Source organism: Mytilus trossulus, chromosome 1 (genome assembly GCF_036588685.1).
Source record: "Mytilus trossulus isolate FHL-02 chromosome 1, PNRI_Mtr1.1.1.hap1, whole genome shotgun sequence".
In the NCBI taxonomy this organism is placed as follows: domain Eukaryota; kingdom Metazoa; phylum Mollusca; class Bivalvia; order Mytilida; family Mytilidae; genus Mytilus; species Mytilus trossulus.
The window spans coordinates 13880102-13904659 of NC_086373.1; the positions used below are offsets into that span (position 1 = coordinate 13880102).

General features: G+C 32.1%; 1 protein-coding gene across 2 annotated transcripts in view; it reads right to left on the bottom strand.

Annotated features, from left to right (window-relative positions):
* Window positions 1-155: 155 nt before the first annotated feature.
* The window catches only part of LOC134715849 (uncharacterized), a 51113-nt gene continuing 26710 nt past the window's right edge, over window positions 156-24558 (bottom strand). For both annotated transcript variants that reach the window (XM_063578366.1, XM_063578357.1), the window contains exons 6-18: window positions 23594-23730; window positions 23071-23215; window positions 22473-22567; window positions 21282-21495; window positions 16289-16431; window positions 13773-13929; window positions 11908-12057; window positions 10936-11097; window positions 9364-9451; window positions 7526-7607; window positions 6919-6999; window positions 5628-6111; window positions 156-4167 (exon numbers count right to left, since the gene is read on the bottom strand). In XM_063578366.1, the coding sequence (XP_063434436.1) occupies window positions 3119-4167; window positions 5628-6111; window positions 6919-6999; window positions 7526-7607; window positions 9364-9451; window positions 10936-11097; window positions 11908-12057; window positions 13773-13929; window positions 16289-16431; window positions 21282-21495; window positions 22473-22567; window positions 23071-23215; window positions 23594-23730 (2987 nt within the window). In that variant the 3' untranslated portion in view covers window positions 156-3118. The remainder of the gene's footprint in view (window positions 4168-5627; window positions 6112-6918; window positions 7000-7525; window positions 7608-9363; window positions 9452-10935; window positions 11098-11907; window positions 12058-13772; window positions 13930-16288; window positions 16432-21281; window positions 21496-22472; window positions 22568-23070; window positions 23216-23593; window positions 23731-24558) is intronic.

Consider the following 24558-nt stretch of genomic DNA (forward strand, 5'->3'; position numbering starts at 1 on the left):
CAAGGTATGTTAATTTTTTCAGTACAAGACACCATAAAGTGTTGCTTTGAATTGCAATGATTGCCACTTTATTTGAACTTAAAATAAAAGAGGTGTGCCTGCTTGAAACGGAGGAATTTAACATAGAAAGCAATGGGACCATGAATTAGTGGTGTACTTCCTTTTAGGTCATATTAGTCTAATTATAATCTAAAACCAGTTTAAAACAGATTTAAAAAATACATAAGTGTTTAGGTTAATTAAGGGTGTCTGAATTTTGTATTAGTTTTTTTTCATAAATTAGGAATGGAAATGGGAAATATGTCAAAGAGTCAACAACCCCACAAAAGAGCAGAAAACAATCAGAGGCCACCAAAGGGTATTAACAGCAAGAAAACCCTGCACCAGAAGGTGGGCTTCAGCTGGCCCCTAAACATAAATGTGAACTTGTTCGGTGAAAATTGACGCCATACTTACCTCCAAAACCATATTGAATGGACTAGAATTAAAAATCATACAAGACTAACAATAGAGGCCCCAAACTTTAAACAGGTGCATAAGAGCAGTAGGGTTTAAACCATATTTTTCATTTGTCTTAATCGTCAAAATAAATGCAACAGAGAGATCTGAACTGTCATAGTTCAAATGTAGACAACATTCATGGTCCATGTGTAGCATTCATTTGATATGATACAGTGTTTGGTGTCAATAGACTTTTGCACTTTATAATTTGATTGTCCTTAATACTTTGGCCATGGTACAAAATGCATCAAAATATATCAACTCTTGTTACATGAATCGTATAAACTGAGTTTTCAATTTTCAAGGCTAGATGGCTATTTTATAGCTATTGCTCAAAATATTATGGCACTATAGAATAATAATTTTGAGCAATATCATTGTTATTCATGAAGCCATATTTAATATGGTCAAAAAAGCACTAAAAGTATCATGTCAAAAACAAATAGACAATATAAAATTTCTGTATTATATACAACAAACTTAATATAATTATGCTTTCCTAGAAAATCAATAACAAATATGAATGAACTTGATGAGTTATTCAAATATTAACATCAACTTAAAATAAAATATAACTTTTGTCAAACAAATGTTTACATAATTTAACTATATACAAAAAATAAAAATAATCAATTCATGATAGCAAATTATACAGCAATGTTACTTGTACATTTTTTTATATAAAATTTCATGTCAAAAACAAACAAAAAAACATTACAACTGCCATCAAATTTGCCGTCTTCAAAACCATCCTGCCAAATGTTAACTATATATGTTTCATATAATTGTTCACAAAATAAAAAAAACTTCATATACTCTTGATAGAAAGTGTGTACAGCATTTCAGATGGCCTTTTATATTCACAAATTTAAAGAACCCCAACTGATTTAATATTTGATAGAAAAACTTGAATAATGACCAATGAAAGTATAAAATGAGGTCAAGGAAGAATAAAGCATGTGCAGCTTACCATCATTCCAAGCATAATTTAATTGTATTCTTGATGTCTTACATTCTACACCTTTTGTCTCAAGTGAGACAAAAATTACACCTTTTGTCTAATGTGAGACAAAAATTCCCATATGACTAAGATTACAGATTGCAACCATTTGCTTTTACACATATTATATTTACACAATCATATTGGTAACTGATAATTAATGGAGGAGAGTAAAGGTTATCTTCAGATCCATTGAACAAGATGTTAATATCACCCCTTTTTTTAAAACAAAATATACAATTTGAAAAGAAAAACAAAAAAACCCAAAGCCAATACATATGTTTAAACAAAATTATGCATCATTATGACAGGCTCTTCATGTAACAAATATAATACTTAATTGCATATTGCAATAGCTCAATTAAAGCCATTTTAATATGATGATCCAACATGATAATTTACTCAAACAGTCAGACAAATATCTGTCACTTTGTTTGGTTATTTTTAGCTCAGATTAAATAAACTTTTGTTTCTATAGCACCTTTTGAAGTATCATTCAGAAGTAAAATCTACCAAAACAGGATTCTGTAAAAAAAAAAAATTGTATCTGCAATGCTTTTAGGTGTGATGGTAGATAATCTTGTACATATACATTTTCAACAAATTCAGAAAAGGGTTACACTTGGTCAAACTTATATAGAATGTCAGAGACTTATAATAAGTTTTACAACCTTGTAAACCCTGCCTAGTAATTCTTTAAAATATGTTTTTGTTTAGTAAATTTTTTACAGTTTTAAATTCCACTTGATTTAATACATGGAATTCAGTCAGCAATAATATTTACAAAGTATTTTATAATGATAGAGAAAAAAATGTGTACATATTTTGACACATCAATGTACTCTTCAAAAAGGAAAAAATCCAGCTTTCATTTTATGGTCTCCTATAGATATGACATCACACATTATATGTGAATATAAGTGTTCTTCATATCATTCATGTATGGTACCTTCTGGCTTCAAAAGAACAAAGAGAAATCTTCCTCATTTCCTGCATTGCAAATGTCTATTTTGAGAAGTTGATTCAGAGTCATTTTAAACATTTGATCCAGCTTACAACTTAAGATTTATTTTCATACAATATGCTCTGAATTACTATTAAAATTTAATGTATTGGTATATATTAACAAAAATAATTAACAACTAATACTGAAAATCACATATGGAAGGACTCAAATAATATACTTATAAGTTGTAAAAAACTCCACAATTATTGCTATAAGGTGAATGTAATATTTATGCTAGTGAATCTAAAATGAATCTAACCAACCAAAATGAATAGTTATCAAGTATAAAGTTCAAATACACTTTTAAAGGACTTGATAGAATGCTAAAAGTGGTTGCTAGATATAATCTAGAATCTGACCCCTGATCTCAAGTAAACAATATATACAAATTTAAGTATGTACATTTGAATGGAATTCTCTTTCTTATCTCATTTGTAGGAATGAAGTTTCAATATCAAATACACTTTTACAGGACTTTACAAAAATAGATAAATGTTTACCCGTGAATATTATTATTTCAACATCTCAAAAATGACCTTTGGTACCCTATAAGTGGAAATATGGGTTATATTTGATTGTTCCTTCTCTACAAAAATATGAAATTAATACTGTTACTTTTTCATAGCATTATGTTGAATATATCCATTGTCTAATTTTCTTTCTTCATGAAGTAAATTATTTGACTCACTAAATGAATTGTCTGATGGTGGTAATATATGGCCAGAATGATTATTTTCTGAATCTAAACTAATCTGATCATCAACAACAAGGCCCATATTGAGAAAGTTTTGTTCCGTAATGTATGCGGGACCACTTGAGTTCTCATTTCTATCGGTGTAATTTGAACATGACTCAAAGGACGATGAATTGTCATCATTTCCATTTTCATTATTAAGTTCTCTTCCTATGAAATAATCCCCAGAACTGTAACCATTCAAACTTTCTGCTAAACTTCCTGTAGGATCTTGCTGGACTGGTTCCCTGTTCTGATTTCTCATATCTATGTCTCTTAGGTAGTTACCATTGTTTAATTCTTGGCCAGGCACCCTGTTTGAATTTAAAGCACCTGGATTCATTATCTCTTCTTCTTTAAGGTAGCCATTACCATTTGACTCTCCTTGACTGTCTTTCAGATAAGCATCATTATATTGACTTGCACTATCTGGTCTCATCATTGGCTCATCACGTAGCATTGGGTTTTCCATGGAATCAAGTCGACGGTATTCCCCTTTTGGGCCTCCAAAATTATGCTGTCTGGGTAATAACATTCCTTGAGTATTCATGGCATCTTCGGATAGATAACCATTGCTTATCATACTTATGTTAGAGTTCTCATCTTTAGCTTCAATCAATGGTGATAGTACATCATGTGCTTTACCGTTCTCTTTAGAATCCATACGATGATAAGTTCCCGTCAAACCATGGAACTCTACTTCCGGGACTTCAATGTTGTCAGTTGTCTGGAGAGCCTCTGCATCAATATATGTGGGATTCGTCATTGGTTGTCCATCATTTCCTGAACTTTGAAGTTCTTGTTGATCAACATATGAAAAAGGATTACTTAAAGATGCAGAATCAAGCAAACCTTTTTCTATACCACTGGAATCTGTTTCAGAGACAACATGCCGAGTCCTTATATAACTATCTACATTTTCATCTTCTGAAAATAAAAATTATTTTTTTGTTACAGTACATGATAATCAATAAAGTTTTAAATTTAAATTTCTAATCTTTTCTTAATAAACAAAAGAATTTATACTGATATGTTTTGCCTGCTTCACCCTGATTGAATTTATGGTAAATGTCTTTAGAAAATTATTATACAATAAATGGGGAATGTGTCAAAGGGACACAGATGCTGCCCCTGCTTGCATATCATATAAAAACTTAAAGAGATATAACTGAAGAATGGCAAAAGTGAAGCTACCCAAAATTGCACTTGATCTGATTTTTGTGGTAATAGTTATTTGAGGCAAACTAAAGTTAGAAAATGGAAATGAAAAATTCAGCAATTTTCATTTTTACAAAGGGGCACAACTCAAGAATTGTAAGGTGACAACAACCAATTTCGAACATGATCTGTATTATGTGGTAATAAACATTGTGTACTAGTTTCATAATATTTTGTTAATGCAAACTAAAGATAGAAAGAAAACTAGAGGCTCTAAAGAGCCTGTGTCGCTCACCTTGGTCAATGTGAATATTAAACAAAGGACGCAGATGGACTCATGACAAAATTGTGTTTTGGTGATGGTGATGTATTTGTACATCTTACTTTACTGAACATTCTTGCTGCTTACAATTATCTCTATCTATAATGAACTTGGCCCAGTAGTTTCTGTGGAAAATGTTAGTAAAAATTTACAAATTTTATGAAAACTGTTAAAAATTGACTATAAAGGACAATAACTCCTTAGGGGGTCAATTAACCATTCTGGTCATGTTGACTTATTTTAAGGTCATACTTTGCTGTTCATTATTGTTGTTAACAGTTTATCTCTATCTATAATAATATTCAAAATAATAACCAATAACAGCAAAATTTCCTTAAAATTACCAATTCAGGGGCAGCAATCCAACAACTGGTTGTCTGATTCATCTAAAAATTTCAGGGCAGATAGATCTTGACCTGATTAACAATTCTACCGATGTCAGATTTGCTCATAATGCTTTGGTTTTTGAGTTGTATGCCAAAAACTTCATTTTACCCCTATGTTCTATTTTTAGCCGTGGCGGCCATCTTGGTTGGTTGGCAGGGTCACTCCACACATTTTTTCAACTAGTTACCCCAATGATGATTGTGGCCAACTTTGGTTTAATTTGGCCTAGTAGTTTCAGAGCAGAAGATTTTTTGTAAAAGCTAACAACGACGGAGAGCGACAACGATGACTGACACCAAGTGATGAGAAAAGCTCACTTGGCCCTTCGGGCAAGGTAAGCTAAAAATCAGCATTTTTTCCATTTGTAAAGAGGCATAACCCTTGAATGGTTATAGTGAAACCACCAAAATTCAAACTTGATCTGTATTTTGTGGTAGTTAGCATTGTGAATAAGTTTCATAATATTTGATTGTTCCATACATTGTGAAAATATATAGAGAGAATATAATATCATAATTACCGATTATTTTATCTTTTGAATATAAAACTTCCACAGATTTACTCCTCTCATTTGCATCCATATACCCATCTTCATCTGTCTTTCCATCAAATAACATTTTTTCATCTGAACTAGATGGATACGATGAAAGTGTGTTAATGGATATCTTCTGTGAAGACTGGGATTGTCGGTCACATCTATTATATTGTTGATTAACGTTTGGACAAGAGGCACGGATGGCAGGAGCAGCAATGATGTTCTGTGAGAAGGCTTCCTGTCTAAATGTGTGATCATGTTGTATTGTACCACTATCTAACGCCATTTTAGAATAATCTGGGTCTAGTGGGATATTTTTCTTATGATTGTGTTTGTTCTTGTCCTCTCTACACTCTTCCGCTACAGGAAATAGATCAGGTTTGCCATCTATTTCAGGAGACTGCAGAGCATCAGATGTCAAACTGAATCTTCCGCTGTCTTTACTAACTTGTGAAGAATATGGTATAATCTACAATAAAAAAAAAGTTTTATATTTTTAATCTGGATGAATAAGGTATGATATACAATAAAACAAAAACAAAAGCTTGATGTAAAGTGGTTGTCGTTTGTCTGTGTGGTTCATAGATGTTTCTGGTTTCTCATTTTTTACATATATTAGACCATTAGCTTTCCTGATTGAATTGTTTTACATTAGTCATTTGAGTGCCCTTTATAACTTGCTGTTTTGTTTGAGCCAAGGCTCTGTGTTGACAGCTGTGCTTGGCCTATAATTGTAAAAATATTTATACATTGTGAGTTGGATGGACAGTTGTCTCATTGGCACACATTACATATCTTCTTATCTATATTTTCTGTATATAATTTTACCAACTTTTATTGATTAAGTATAGTAAATATAAAAGGCCTTGTAAGTTCATCTTTCTTGAAATGTGGTTGTCCTGTATCTGTTCTAATTTACTACAATTATTGTAACTACACTGTTAACAAAGATATATATGTCTCAAGGCGTAACATTATCACAAACTGTAACAATTATTGAAAAAAGTCCTCTTAGTAGGGCAAGACAAAAATAACCTACAGCTGGTGAGTTTTTTTCGTGTAAGAAGGTATCTGAAGGTCAAAATCATAAAATTATACAACTTTTCAATTATAAAAGGGTCTCAACATAAGGGGGACCTGCTCCAGTCATGCTAAAGTGATTCCCTATATAATTAACCAATTTTTTTCCCACAAAAGGGGGTGGGGGCACCCCCTTGATCCGTCTATGCTAGGTACAGCCATGATGCTTGAAATTCATTATATTAAAGTTTTGTACCTTGTTCTCTTTTAACAGTCTAGAAATTGAGCTCTGGTCCCCGGATGAGCTTGATGATGACGTATTAGATGCTGGATCAGTCTATAACAGAACATTATATCCATAATTACAAAGTTCACATCAATAACCCATTTCTTAAATAAAAGATATTCAAGTTAGTATGAGTATTTAACCATCTAGACACAAATGATTGGTAAAGATGTATACAGAAATTATCAAATTCAACGCAGAAATGACCAAATGTGTATCATTTTATCTTACGGTAATATTTTTGTTTTAAAATAGATATTTTTGGGATGGTAAAAATATAAAGTTCAACTTTATTACAGTAAAGATCACTCAGATCATTATGTTTAAAAGAGAATGCACAATTAATTTTTTTTTTTATACATTAAAAAAAACAACTTCTTAATCGTTTCACATTCTACACAATGTATTTCAAAATTCCTTCAATAAGATTTCTTTCTACTCACATAACAGTGACTTGTATGGGTACAATTCTTACAAAATATGAGAATTGTGCAAAACCAATAGCTGGGAGCAATAATGTTGAGTGAGCAATAATTTTTATATATTTTTTAAACAATAGGAAGATGTGAATACCTACCATATTTGCTCCAGTTAGTTTTATCTTTGGAGTGATGATTTCCAAAGGCCGTTTCATTTCCCTAATACCATAACATGTTCTCCTACACAAAAGAAATCATAATTATTTAATGTAAAATAATCCAACCCTGTAAGGTGAAATTTCAAACGACTTCATTGTTTCTCTGTTGGTAAATCTTTTAATAAACTTGAGGCTCTCAAAGAGCCTGTGTCGCTCACCTGCTACTGTATTTACTGATGTCGGCCCTCTTGGTTGATAGGCAGGGTCATTAGACCTTTTTTTTTTAAATAGATACCCTAGTATTGATTGTGGCAGAGTTTGGTTAAATTTGGCCCATAGTTTTAGAAAAGAAGATTTTTGTACAATTTACAAAAATGATGAAAAATTGTTCAATATTGACTATAAAGGGCAATAAGTCCTTAAGGAATTGACTGACAATTCTTGTCATGTTGACTTACTTGTAGGACTTACTTTGCTGCTGAACATTACTGCAGTTTACAGTTTATCTCTATCTATAATAGTATTCAAGATAATAACCAAAAAACTGCAAAATTTCCTTAAAATATCCAATTCAGGGGCAGCAACCAAACAACAGTTTGTCCGATTCGTCTGAAAATTTCAGGGCAGATAGATCTTGACCTGATCAACAATTTTACACCCATTCAAATTTGCTCTAAATGCTTTTTTTTCAAAGATATAAGCCAAAATATACATTTTACCCCCTGTGATCTATTTTTAGCCATGGCGGCCATCTTGGTTAGATGGCCAGGTCATCGGACACATTTTTTAAAGAGATACCCCAAGGATGATTGTGGCCAAGTTTGGTTAAATTTGGTACAGTAGTTTCAGAGGAGAAAGTTTACGCACGACGGAAGCAGGACGATGAACGCGGGACGACGGACAACCAACGCCAAGTGATGAGAAAAGCTCACTTGAACTTTCAGGTCAGGCGAACTAAAAATGTGAAATGTTTTGCATTAAAGAAGCTGTTTTCTTATTTAAATCTAAAAGTCTGCTGCCCATATTTTCTGTCCCTAGAATATGCTATTGATTTTCTCCATAAATACTACTTAATATACTTGAGTAGTTTGGCTCAGAAATCAACTAAGAAAGCAATTATCTGTGATAATTTAAAATAATGACAACTTCTCTGAATAGCACCAGTATTTGTATATTGTATTTAATTGGATAATTTATAATTTCTTATTCTGCATGGTTTTTTTAAACAGTATGATTGCACAAAATAAAGCATATAAACAAAGTTCATAATACGCTATATGATTGGGTCAATTTGCTCCGACATGAATATTTCCTGTCAATTTGTTGTTTAAAAATACTGAAATAAAGGGGAAATGTGTCCACCATATTGGATACAGATGATCCCCTCCATTTTTGCATAAAAGGTAAAAAAGGGAAATAATGGCCAAAGTGATGCTATCTAAATTCATACTTGATCTGTGTTTTGTGGTATAAAATAGGCATTGTGTGTTGGTTTCATTTGATCTGTGTTTTGTGGTATAAAATAGGCATTGTGTGTTGGTTTCATTTGGTAGAAGCAAACTATGGTTAGAGAATGAAAACTTATTTTGGAATGTACAGACAGACAAGATGCCACTAGGACATAGGTATGGGAGGAAAGAGTTAAACTAATTCTGGCTATTTGAAACACTCTGCTTAATTTATTTGGCATTTTCCATTATATTGTAAGAGAAATATATTCAACCACCTTTTGATTCATTCATGAATTTAATATGTGAGGTTTACTGATATTTAAATGGATGCCATATTCATATGGATGAGGGCAGGAATTAATTATGTAGTACCAATAATATATATACCTATAAATAAAAACTACTCCAGCAATGGCAAACATAAATACAAAGGTTCCTCCAACTGCTATCCAGGTAATTTGTGAAGTTGCTAAATCTAAAAGAAAAAAGATAACAGAGATAAAGAATCATGAATAAAGACAAATATATCTGTACGCCATAAGGAGTAATCTTGTAAGGTTTGGTTCAGTTTTTTTGAGAGAAGGAGATTTAGGGGGGAATATTGAAAGACCAGCAAAGATGGACAGTAAGTAATTGCAAAAGGTAGTCATGGCCTTTTTAAAATGAGACTAATGAATGCAATGTCTGAAAATGCTGCATCTAAACAGTGCAATCAAAATATAAAATGCAATAAAACAACTAATGTGAGATTAAAACATTTTCTCTTATGACTTCAAAAACTAACAGTCTATGATATGAAGTATTAGTGGACAAGTAAAGATAATGTGACTCAGTGTTATTCCAATGGACTTTAAGCATCATGGTCCCATTGCTTGAATGTGATACTATCTGAAATAATTTGGACGTTTCTTTTCAGTATGAATTCGAAAACTATGATAGGGGCATTCAATAATCTAAACACCTGCAAATGCAATTTTTCAAAACAAATATGTATACATATACATGTAATGGGATCAGGGGAGGGGGGCAGGACCTTTTTCTGGACGTCAGGATCTTTGGGATCAGGAACACCCCCCCATCCCCCCCCTCCCCCCCGCCCCCCAACATGTAACATTTTGAATAACATGACCAGAAAGCGACTATAAACTAAATACTTTATCCAAACTCTATCCAAATAGAAACTAAAAACCTTTCTAAGCCAAATATAAAATAATAGCATAAATACCTGAATAAACAGCAGCCATGGTTTTCAAACAACAACCTTATACATTGGCTAATGAAGCAAGAGTAATAGCATTTAGCGAAATGTTAGTTCCCTTAAACATACAACTTTTTGCAATTGTGAAAACATGCAAACTTACCTGTGAAGTTAAAGGAGAGTAAATGTATAAAAGGAACTTCAGGTCATTGCCAGTCAAGCAGGTCAAATGGAATATGAAATGGGATGAACTCATGTGATGTATAAGCATTTACAAAACGGCACTAATATATGAAACAAACATGATTATGATTGTGAAATGAATGAACACAAAATATGATATGAATAAATAATCTGTGATATCCCTCAAGGGTTACTGTGTAATAGAAATATAACCCCTTTATCTTCTTCTGACAAGCAAAAAAACTAAAGTGGTGTGTTCATTTGGCTGTGCAAGATGTATAAAGATGCAGGCAAGTCCTGTCATATTGGGGACCTACAATCTAATTAGTAGTAACTCCTGGTATTTGAAAGTCAAATTTTGTCTAAAATATAAATCTTCAACCTTAGCTTATTACCTTTTAAAACATCTTAATCTAATTATCAAACTCAGTATCATAAGAACCCTAAAATAAATTGTCATACACATTTAAATAAAGACTTATCAAGGTGTTTAATCTGTATTGTACTGGACCAAGAATTATTACCAATAGACACAACAGTAGAGAATACCTCTGACATCTAATAACTATAATATTTACTATTATTTGTAGGCTGTATATACACCATATCACTGTAATCACTAATTCTACCATCCCCTGTTATATGCTGAACTCTGACACCATAAGAAGTGCCTGCCTTTAGATTTGGTAAAACCAGCTTAGATGGTTCACTTGTTGAAATATCCTTTTCTTTATGTACATCTATAACATATCAAAATATGTAGAAACAATTAAGTCATATATTATTGTACAAATAATTTAATATTTTGTCTAAGGTGGTACCTAACATTACAGGGAGATAACTCTGTAAAATCAGCTAAACGTTTTAATCATGTTGCATTGTTAAAGAAGTAAAGCAGTCCAATGATCAAAATTAGTTTCTGTCAAACTGCTATATAACCAATGAAATTTTTCTGATGAAAAAGTTGGTTCAAATTTTTTTATTTTTTTTTATTTTTGTCAAGTATGGAAGTAAATATGTTGTAAAAATTTTGTGAAATTTAAACGAGTCAAATTTATTTTAGTCAAGTTGTTGGGTACCACCTTAATTTACAAATCATAAATGCCATAGACTATGTAGTCAAATATAAGCATAAACAACTAATGTTTACAAACCCTACCCTACATTATGGATTTTTTTATAAAAGTTGTCATATTCCTTTTACTTTTTTGTTAGAATGCAAAACTCTAGATTGTCCAAAAAACGTTTTGCAATAACTTCTTCCAATTTTTAAATCAAGACTTCAAATATCACTTTGAATGGGCATTTCTCAATCATAAAATCAAGACCTTTCCAAAACAAAACAAAAATACATGCAAAATAACTGACTTGCAACCTTTATTTTACTTTGAAATAATTATTGTGTAGCTTTTACATCAACAACAATGTCAACAACGTGATGCAAATATACAACTAAAAAAAATTTTTTGCAGTCCTATAAATTTTTAAAGAAGTTTTTCTTTTACAAAGTTCTTTTTCATAAGGAGGCCATCACAGTATAGAAAACGTACCTTCACAATGCTTGGTATGGCTTGCAGTACACCAGGTAACTCTGTAAAACTCAATGTAAGGGGAATCCCCACACTTTGGATCTGACCAATCAACTGTTATTCCGTTTTCAGGATATGCCAGTACATCAACTTGAGTTGGAGGAGATGGAGCTGAAATGACAATCCAATTAGCTATTAATATTACTATAGTGTTATTAACTGGCTGTTTCTGTATTGGCACTGGTATAGATTCAAGGTTTGCTGTATTTGACTCGAGACTCTAAGGGTCGAGGGCCAATGCAGCTGACTGAGAATCTATACCAATGCCAATACAGAAACAGCCAGTTAATAACACTTTATTAAATAATCCAACTTTTTCAATACAAACTTGTTATGAATGCTGTATTACATTCATCACATGTGAATATAGGGCCAATATTTCCAATACAGACTCGCAATGAATCCTGAATTACATGCACAATATATCTTAACAGGTAATTCAGGATTCATTGCCAGTCTGTATTTGGAAATATTGGACCGGGCCAAAAAGCAAAATATAAATCAAGTGATTTATATGACCAGGACGACATCACCAGAATGACACATGCCGTTTTGGTAGTATTAGCTGTTTTAATTGTATTATTTGATAATTAGATTTATGGTCATTAGATTTATAACCATTTTGTATCATCAATTTTTAATTTCAAATGTCCTCAACATTTACTGGTACTTTGATGAGGAAGAGAAAACATTGTAAAGATAAAACTTTCAAATATATTTTCAGAAAATGATTTTTTTTATAGTCCCTACAAATGAGCATAAATTTTGTTGAAGTTAGAAATTTTGGATAGCATCACATTTGGCGTAAAAAAATAAACTTTTTTTTCAATGACATTTATCTCGTGGCGGTGATGCTCTATTTCCTTTATGTAATATATGTTTATATTGTTCAATTCATAACTAAGAATACAATCAAACTATAACCATGGTAATAATTGTTTCAATTTTATGTTTTCTGTATTCATTTATTGTTACAGAATTATTTGTTTCCTCTTGGGCCAAAAAAAAATATAAGTGTGGTGCCAGTTACCCTACCTACTCAACTAAATGAATGAGAGAATAAAATTCATTGTTTCATGGTACTCAATGAATTAATCCCAGTTGTTGCTTTATATCAAATAATATATTTTTTAAAAAGTTTAGCTGCTGTAGTCAGTATATTTAAACAATGCATTTTTAAAAAGAATACGTTTAGCAAGGATATCTTATAAATAGTCTATCAATGCATAGTTCTTTCTTTTGTGATCATTTATCTGTCTACTGTGCCATTTTTGCTTCTGTTGTTATTATAGTAAAAATATTTAACTTAAAATCAAAATGTTTAATAAATGCTCTGGATAAACTTGAAGAACTGGAAATGAAAGAAAATAATTTTTAAAAAGTGGTAAAAATATACAACAAAATCCCTTTTCTAAAGAGAGAAATTGTTTGGATCTTTGAATTGGGATTATGCAAATGTAGATTTCAAATTGTTTTTTGAGAAAATTTTCTACATGCCGAAATTTTAGACAATGTAGTATTATTTATGCCAAAAGTGTCAGCTTTGGGTATTGGTATCTATTCAGTTATCATTCATAGGGCAATTAACAAGAAACGCTGACCTTCTTTAGAATAAAAAGGGGTGTGTATAAAAATGCACTTTGCACATCAATGTTTTTAACTAATTGCTGTCCTTTATAACATAATAAGGGGCAAATCAAAAACACATTTTCTGTGTCCATACCAACTTTTAATTTCAAATGTCCTAAACATCAGCTAGGATGATGTGAAGAATCATTGTAGAGTTTCATGGGTTTAGTTTAAATTAATTCCAAACCTTGACATACCTATACTTTTTAAGTAGTAACAATCTTCCCAGGAAAATCCTGAACTTCCTACATCCATGTCAGATGATACACCAAATCTGTATTTCTTATCGAACTGTATGTGTTCAATTGTTAGTGAGGTGGAATTTACTGGTACCGTTATCCATTCAATATCAGTCTGAAGTATAGGATAAAAGTGAACATTCATAACTCAATGTAGAATTTTATTTTTTTTCAACACAATAAATTTTTATTTTTATTTACCTTACATTGAAAATGGTGCACTCTGATGCATTTTCAGACCATTGCATAAAAAAATAGATTTCATAGGAATGTTATCTTTTTTTCAGCTGGTAGGGTCAATCTTGTGATATTGCATATCAAAATAATATTAATAAAAAAGTCATGGTTAAGAATGAAAAAAAAAATATTGTAAAAAATTATACCCTTGTTGAAGTTTGTAAAGCATATTGAAGAGAAATAGGTTAGCAGAATCTTGAATTTCAAAGAAGTTCATTTTCATTTATTTTACAATTTAAAAGTTAAACATTTTTAACAATAAACTAGAGGCTCTAAAGAGCCTGTGTCGCTCACCTTGGTCTATGTGAATATTAAACAAAGGAAGCAGATGGATTCATGACAAAATTGTGTTTTTGTGATGGTGATATGTTTGTACATCTTACTTTACTGAACAATCTTGCTGCTTACAATTATCACTATCTATAATGAACTTGGCCCAGTAGTTTCTGTGGAAAATGTAACCAGAAGTAAAAATTACAAATTTTATGAAAATTGTAAAAAATTTACTATTAAGGACAATAACTCCTTAGGGGGTCAATTGACCATTTTGGTAATGTTGACTTATTTGTAAATCTTACTTTGCTGAACATTTTTGCTGTTTACAGTTTAACTCTATCTATAATAATATTCAAGTTAATAACCAAAAACAGCAAAATTTTCTGAAAATTACCAATTCAGGGACAGCAACCCAACAACAGGTTCTCTGATTCATCTGAAAATTTCAGGGCAGATAGAACATGACCTGATGAACAATTTAACACCATGTCAGATTTGCTCTAAATGCTATGGTTTTTGAGTTATAAGCCAAAAACTGTGTTTTACCCCTATGTTCTATTTTTAGCCATGGCGGCCATCTTGGTTGGTTTGGCGGGTTACGCCACACATTTTTTAAACTTAATACCCTAAAGATGATTGTGGCCAAGTTTGGATTAATCTGGCCCAGCAGTTTCAGAGGAGAAGATTTTTGTAAAAGATCTATAAAATTTACGAAAAAAGGTTAAAAATTGACTTTAAAGGGCAATAACTTCTAAATGGGTCAACTGACCATTTTGGTCCTGTTGGCTTATTTGTAAATCTTACTTTGCTGAACATTATTGCTGTTTACAGTTTATCTCTATCTATAATAATATTCAAGATAATAACCAAAAACAGCAAAATTTCCCTAAAATTACAGATTCAGGGGCAGCAACCCAACAACAGGTTGTCCAATTCATCTGAAAATTTCAGGGCAGGTAGATCTTGACCTGATCAACAATTTAACCCCATGTCAGATTTGCTCTAAATGCTTTGGTTTTTTGAGATATAAGCCAGAAAGTGCATTTTACCCCTATGTTCTATTTTTAGCCATGGCGGCCATCTTGTTTGGTTTGGCAGGTCACGCCACACATTTTTTAAACTAGATACCCCAATGATGATTGTGGCCAAGTTTGGTTTCATTTGGCCCAGTAGTTTCAGAGGAGAAGATTTTTGTAAAAGTTAACAACGACAGACGACGACCACGGAAGCCGGACGCCGGACGCCAAGTGATGGGAAAAGCTCACTTGGCCCTTCTGGCCAGGTGAGCTAAAAAGCCTATGTCTTATCTGTGGCAGAGAGGAAAATAAAAGCATGCTGTTTTATAAGATGTACAAGACCCTCCACTAAATGGTGCACCCTTAATTAACCTAAAAAATTTTGATAGATTACCTAAACCTATCTACTTTAAAAATTGCACCTCCAACATGGACAATTGCATAAAAAGGGTCTAAAAGGTTCATGTAATTTACATTCCAAAAACAGTGTCAGGAAATAATAAATAACAAAATTGAGCAATAAACTGGATCAACATTCTCATTTTAACGTCCAAAATTGGTTTTGCAATTCAGACAATTCTAAAAAGAAAATGTTAATGATAATTTGCTAATAAGCGTATGGTAGTTGCTGTAAAAACTTAAATTGATTGAGTGATTGGTGTTTGACCCCACTATTGTGCTATTTCATGCTTATAAGATTTTATTGACACAGAAAACCAAAGTCCCTAGCCAAAACCACACATCTTAGGTAGGAAAACTGACAAACTTAGTCAATTAAGATAAGAGTCCAGTGCACCCACAGGAACTGGGTTCAAACTGACAACCTCAGTTTTGATTAGCTCATGATTAAAGTAGTTCAAAAACTTGGACCATTGGCCCACCAAGATCCCATAAAATCTTTAAAATCATACTCATAAATTATGAAGAAAATATATAAAAACTTACTGTACATTCTGTATTAAACTGACAGTAGTATACAGTGTGGTATTTAATTCTCTCATCCTCTGTTGGAGTCCAGCTTACACTTACAGTTGTATCAGTAGACGTATTCTGGGCCTCAACTATAATTCTACTTGGAGGTAACAGGCCTGAAAGATCAAATTATTTTATCCAAATTAACAAATATCTGTATACTCTTATAACTACTATTATATATATTATTTTTACTAATCCATTCAAGCTTTGCAGGGATTAATTGAACAAGAGATCTATCATCTACCATATCAAATTCTATTGGCTTTATGACCTTCATAAACAAATGAACTTGTGTGAACCTTTAAAAGGATTTTATTACCCCTAATATGATACAAGAGGGGCACAAGTCTTTCTTATTTGTCTGTCAATCCATCTGTCCGTGTGTCTAGTATCAGTTAAGTTTGGATGCAAGATACATGAAACATTTTAGTTTCTGATGGTTTTAGTCAAATATCCCTATATTTTGTTTTATTGCCTTTTTTGAGTGTTCAAACTTTACTTTGATATTAATTAGGTGTTCTGATGTTAACTGTTAAAATGGGAAGCACATCAGCATGCTTATGTCTGTTGAAGACTCTTCGTTTGTGCAAAATGATGTTGTAAAAAACTTTTACTTTCGGTTTTTAAATTACATTTCCTTGAACCAGATGTTGACTTGACAATGGTAAAACATGGACCAAAAACAGAATATGTAAAATTTGTGTACGTTTTCAAAGCAAGACTGAGTGAAGTAACTCTTTTCACATTATTTCATCAACAATTTGCTTGAAATGAACGTTTGATACAGATATTAATGACAATTTTAGTGTTTTTTAAGAAATGTAGGATGCATAATTTAATTTCCCACCTGTGCACATGCACACACGTGTTCTAGTATGACAACATAGTTCTGACAATTTTTCATTTAAAACCTTTTAAATTCTTTTCATCTTATCACGTATTTCTTATACTGTGAAAGTACTTTAATTCGTGGGTATCAATTTTCGTGGTTTGAGCAATATTTATATGTTCGTGGGTTTTTAAATTCGTGGATTTTAGTTTTCTCAACAAAAAAAATAATTGAAAAAATTAAATCCTTTAGACACGAAGGTTACAAATAGTCTGTTTAGTGGATTGAAGGAAATTGCAAAGTAAACATTGACCCGTGTAAATCCTAGTCACAACACTAATTAACCCAAGATAAAGTGATCAACAGATTAAAGACCATGAAAGGTGTTAATGAGGCCATAAACATGTCACCTGAAGAAAACAGCAACATAAACAAATGCTATAAACGTATCTTAAATTGTCAAATGATTTTTTTATCATAATCAAGCCCAGCATGAAATTATTATTTCCCATGTGTACGAAAACTATGAGGATATAAAATGAACACTTTATCATACTAGCATATCAATACGGGAAATCTGACTTTCATCATCAAAAATATTTTTTATGAGAATTAAAAGATCAAAAGTTGTACAGTTTAGGTTGTTAAAGATTAAATGAGTATAATCTTGCATGCAGGTGTAGTTCTGTGACTGCTATTAAAGTATTCTCTGGTTTGGCATTATTTAATACATTCTTTAGATTACATCAGTCAAACCTACATTGGGACCTTTCTTGTCTTGATTTGGACAATGGTTGTTTTATTTCGTTGGACACTTAAATTCGTGGATACAGTCATCCACGAAAACCACGAAAATTGGTACCCCACGAATAAAAGTACTTTCACAGTAATTTTAATCTTTTTTACTGTAACAATTAGATACAAACCCCTTAAATGTAAGAAAATAACTTTGAATAGACCCATCAATTTATATGATGTCCAGTACTGAAAATAGTTTACCTGTCACCTGAACAGGGAGATTTCAGCTGTCCAACAACTAAATCACAAAGTATTGAAAGTAATTAATCATCATGTCACTTTTATGACTGGAAATGTGTGGGTGTTACAGGCAAAAGGTGGCAGCAGTCCTTTTGGGCCAATTACTGTTTTTCAGGGGTATCATTTGCTCCAATATTCGGAACTCATTTGCGTCAATTTACCTGTACACATATCTATCATAAATATTAATGATTACTATATATTTATTCTTATTTTTGCCTCAAAAGGTATCATATGTTAGGAGATATTTCTTCATAAAGACGAGTTTCTGAAGAGAATTGAATGACTTAAGCAGCATTAGACAGTCAATGTAAAGAGAGAGAATAAAACTTATTGCTTTGCTTAACAAAATATGCCAATATAGAAAATAGAAGTTTTTGCTCTTTATGTTTTAGCCATATATGTTGATGACACAGAGCTTTGTTCCCACCATGCGTATGGGCTTTACTATTATTATTAACTATTTTATGGATGTCATCCTTCAATGTTTGTGTTTTTGGACAATAAATAGAAGTTAAAAGCTACTATATACATTAAATTGGGAAGTACCCATGCAGCAGCAGTAAGAAAAACATATGTTTCAGAAAAGGAAACATGTGCCGTGTTACACTGCCGGTTCCAAGTCTGAACTAGAGGCTCTAAAGAGCCTAAGTCGCTCACCTTGGTCTATGTGAATATCAAACAATGGACACAGATAGATTCATGACAAAATTGTGTTTTGGTGATGGTGATGTGTTTCTAGATCTTACTTTATTCTTGCTGCTAACAATTATCTCTATCTATAACAGTAGTTTCTGTGGAAAATATTAATGAAAATCTACAAATTTTATGAAAATTGTTAAAAATTGACTATGAAGGGCAATAACTCCTTAGGGGGTCAATTGACCATTTTGGTCATGTTGACTCATTTTTAGGTCTTACTTTGCTGTACAGTATTGCTGTGTACAGTTTATCTCTATCTATAATAAAATTCAAGATAATAACCAAAAACAGCAAAATTTCCTTAAAATTACCAATTCAGGGGCAGCAACCTAAAAACGGTTTTCCGATTCATCGGAAAATTTCAGAGCATATAGATCTTGACCTGATCAACAATTTGACCACCTGTAAGATTTGCTCTTAATGCTTTGGTTTTTGAGTAAAAAGCCAAAAACTGCATTTTACCCCTATGTTCTATTTTTAGCCGTGGCGGCCATCTTGGTTTGTTGGCCAAGTTACCGGACCCAATTTTTAAACTAGAAACCCTAATAATGATTATGGCCAAGTTTGGATTAATTTGGCCGAGTAGTTTCAGAGGAGAAGATTTTTCTAAAAGATAACTAAGATTTACAAACTAGAGGCTCTAAAGAGCCTGGTCTATGTGAATATTAAACAAAGGAAGCAGATTGAAAATTGACTACAAAGGTCAATAACTCCTACAGGGGTCAATTGACCATTTCGTTCATGTTGACTTATTTGTAGATCTTACTTTGCTGAACATAATTGCTTTTTACAGTTTACCTATATCTATAATAATATTCAATATAATAACCAAAAACAGCAAAATTTCCTTAAAATTACCAATTCAGGGGCCGCAACCCAAAAACAGGTTGTCCAATTCATCTGAAAATTTCAGGGCAGATAGATCTTGACTGATTAACAATTTTACTTCATGTCAGATTTTCTCTAAATTATTTGGTTTTTGAGTTATAAGCCAAAAACTGCATTTTACCCTTATGTTCTATTTTTAGCCGTGGCGGCCATCTTGGTTTGATGGCCAGGTCACCGGACACAATTTTTAAACTAGATACCCCAATGATGATTGTGGCCAAGTTTCAAATAATTTGGCCCAGCAGTTTCAGGGGAGAAGATTTTTCTAAAAGATTACTAAGATTTACGAAAAATGGTTAAAAATTGACTATAAAGGGCAATAACTCCTAAAGTGGTCAACTGATCATTTTGGTCATGTTGACTTTTTTGTAGATCTTACTTTGCTGAACATTATTGCTTTTTACAGTTTATCTCTATCTATAATAATATTCCAGATAATAACCAAAAACAGCAAAATTTCCTTAAAATTACTAATTCAGGGTCAGCAACCTAACAACAAAATGTCTGATTCATCTGTAAATTCCAGGGCAGATAGATCTTGACCTGATAAACAATTTTATCCCATGTCAGATTTGCTCTAAATGCTTTGGTTTTTGAGTTATAAGCCAAAAACTGCATTTTACCCCTGTTCTATTTTTAGCCGTGGCAGCCATCTTGGTTGGTTGGCCGGGTCACCAGCCACATTTTTTAAACTAGATACCCCAATGATGATTGTGGCTAAGTTTGGTTTAATTTGGCCCATTAGTTTCAGAGGAGAAGATTTTTGTAAAAGTTAACGCAGGATGACGCCGGACGCCGGACGCCAAGTGATGGGAAAAGCTCACTTGGCCCTTCGGGCCAGGTGAGCTAATAAAGGAGTAAGGAAGTAATTTTTCTTTTAACTGGCGCAATTGTATGTTTTATTTTTGGCACAAATGATACCATCTAATTTTAAAACATGTGGCGCAAATGGAGCATTTGAGAAATAAAGTTGTGGCACAAAAGGACGCATTTTTGGCGCAAACAGATCTCTCCCCAAAAGGTTGAGTCAAAAAGATCAGGAATTATGTTAAATGACTGACTTTTAAGAAAGCCTTGAAAACTTAAAAGTAAATGACCATTTCATGCTTTGCCCAGCCGAACTTTTACCAGACAAAATACAAATGTCCGGAATATATGACATTTTGGAAGCCTTGGATGTAACATAGTTTTGTGACTTCAATATCTGAGCATATATTTACATTGATAGATTTCTGTTAATGTTCATGAATAGGATGTTTAAACTGTTATGATCAATGCACTATATTTTGTGTATCAAAAAGGTAGTAACAAGCCTTGGAAGATTTAGATATCAAGTCAGTAACAGAGGGTTTTGATTGCATTTTATGCAATCTTTAAAAATGCAATCTTTACCCAAAAAACAATTTGCCATTATCCAAAACATGTTCACTGTTTTCAGATTAAGTGCTTACATATATTACAAATGATAAAATTCTTGAATATTTCAGCAGAAACAATAATACTTACTATTTGCTTCAGGTATAGTTATCTCTGATCCTTCAACTGAGTTTCCTTCTTCATTCCATGAGAACACTGATACAATCACTCCCCTACTACAAGGTAGAGACACCAATGTGGATGTTCGTTTGTGAACATGGTAATCATAGTTAAATGATATCCCATCAAATACCTTTACTTTATATCCTAACATCTGACCATTTTGGTATGTTTCTGGCAAATCCTGAAACAAGCTCATTAGAAAATTAACTTGATCGATTGCTGTGAGACCAAATATTTACCACATGAATGAAATATAGAATACAAATCATAAGAAAAAGTTACTTTTATTAATTGCTTATAAATTTCTTTTCATTATTACTATTTACCATTTACCAATTTTCTTTTTGGACCAACTTGAAAATGGGCCCAGAATAAAAAATCTAAATACATGTTTAGATTCAGCATATCAAAGAAACCCCAAGAGTTCAATTTTTGTTGAAATCAAACAAAGTTTAATTTTGGACCTCAATTTGGACAAACTTGAAAACTTGGCCAATAATCAAAATTCTTAGTACATTTTTAGACTCAGCATACCAAAGAACCCCAAGGATTCAATTTTTGTTAAAATCAGACTTAGTTTAATTTTGGACCCTTTGGACCTTAATGTAGACCAATTTGAAAACAGGACCAAAAATTAAAAATCTACATACACAGTTAGACCCCAATTATTCAGTTTTTGATGAAATCAAACAAAGTTTAATTTTGGACCTTTTGGGCCCCTTATTCCTAAACTGTCAGGACCAAAACTCCCAAAATCAATTCCTACCTTCCTTTTGTGTTCATACACCTTGTGTTTAAATTTCATTGATTTCTATTTACTTATACTAAAGTTATGGTGCGAAAAAAACAAGAATAATGCTTATTTGGGCCCTTTTTTTGCCTGTTATTCCTAAACTGTTGGGACCAAAACTCCCAAAATCAATCCCAACCTTCCTATTGTAGTCAAAAACCCTGTGTCAAAATTTCATAGATTTCTATTTACTTTAACTAAAGTTATAGTTCAAAAACCAAGAAAAATCATGATCAGGTTGTACATGTTTAGGAGTAATCATCACTGCCTTATCAAAATTATATCATGTATATAGGTGTAAATACTTTTTCTTATTCAAAATGTGACAGAAGAAAAATAAGATAATCCTACAAGATTTTAGCACATACCTTCCAATACAAGGTCACATTACGTTTGTCATTCCTACAGCCTTCAACCGATAAAACATAACTTCCAGCAAAAACCTCTGGAGGTCTGTCAGGGACTATACAAGAAATAATATTTTTATTACACCTATTTTTTTTTACCAAAACATAAAACTAAATTAGAAATAAAAAAAAAATTAAAGCCTTATCAGTTCCCGTCTCATGTTGCAGGAAAAATCATTTTAGCAGTACAATGAGACTGAACATATTTACTTTATAAGAAATAACTACCTGCAAATTTAAGTATTGAAATTAAATTACTAGTATGTCAACTGGGATAAAACTCATACATAACGGTTCCAAAATTCTATAGCTATAGAAAGGCAGAAAAGGAGAGGGCATTGTACAATTACATATTCTATAGTGGCCCTTTATCTGAAAGATAATGAAAAGGAACACTGTTATATTTTTATAAATTTTTATATTTTCATCAGTTATTAGTGACATACTCACTACAAAGTTCTCTTTTATGAGATTGAAAAAAGCAAGAATTTGAACAGCAAAATTATTTGTATTTAAAGCAGATGTAGCAAATTTAAAGTATCTATATAAATAATCTTACAGTCTGTCTCTGTTGTGGTGATGTTGTTCACAGGTTCACTAGGATATCCAATATCCTCTCCTGGTCGCGTCACTATTGATATTTGATATTTTGTATTTGGCTTCAGATTACAAACTGTTGTTTTAAATTCTTTTGACACTATTTTCTGCATTAACAAAAAAAAATATACATAACACATATTTGACTTAAACATCATTCTTTCATTTCTATTTTGTAGTCAGTGAATTGATTCATAGAATTCTAAAATAAAAAATTCTTCATGAAACAAGTCAGGAAGGGTTAAGATTGAGTGAGGGATAGAAACAGACACTGTTATCAATACTTTAATAAATTATACTGATGCAAAGCTAGAGGCTCTAAAAAGTCTGTTTCTCTCACATAGGGCTATGGGAATCTTTAACAATGGGGCTATAATATTTATATCTGTGTTGAAGACACATTGGGCTGTTTTCTGCTCTTGTGTTGGTTTGATAAACCTTGGATACCTTCCCTGTCCCTATTCTCTATTATATGTCATATTTACCTTATTATCGTTCCACTTTGATGTCATATAGATGATGAATATTTTCTGCCTATGTCTTCTGTTGTGTACCCACTTTAAAGAGACACATCTACTTGTAATGGATGAAATCTCGATCATATCAACTGGACTTGGTTTCACTAAAATAAAATACACAAAATACTTAGTATCACCAGCTCTGCCAACTTATTTTGAAGCAAATGTGTGAGATTTGGAAAAAAGATCAAAGAGAAAAAACAAAAAAATTATGGAATATGCTGCTTAATAGGCATGTAAATGTGTGATTCTCATGCTTAAGGTGTGAGACTTGGCAGCACTGTATCCCTACTTGTGGAAGTCCTTTTAATGCTGTAATTTCATGTCAGATGCAGGTAATTCATTTCAATGAAAGTAAGTCTGGTACACAGGACACAATTTCCAACAATAAGTTCAAACCCATATCTGACCTTAAAAACTCAATTCTATTTTTTTTGTTGCTTCTTCTATGCATACAATATTTGAACTTACAGTCAAAATTTTATAACATAACAATCAATGTGTGGGTCTTATACCCTGTGATATTATGTCCATAGTGCATAGATGCCCCACTCACAATATCATTTTCTATGTTCAGTTCATTGGGGTAAAAAATCTAATTTGGCATTAAAATAAGAAAGATCTTATCATAGGGAACATGTGTACTCAGTTTCAAGTTGATTGGACTTCAACTTCTTCAAAAACTACCTTGACCAAAAACTTTATCCTGAAACTTGCACTGTCATTTTCTATTTTTCAGTGGACAATAAAATTGGGGTCAAAAATCTAATTTGGCATTTAAATTAGAAAGGTCTTATCATATAGGGAACATGTGTACTAAGTTTCAAGTTGATTGGACTTCATATTCTTCAAAAACTACCTAGACCAAAAACTTTAACCTGAAGTGGGACAGGCAGACAACCAAACAAATGGGTAAACCAACGAACAGACAA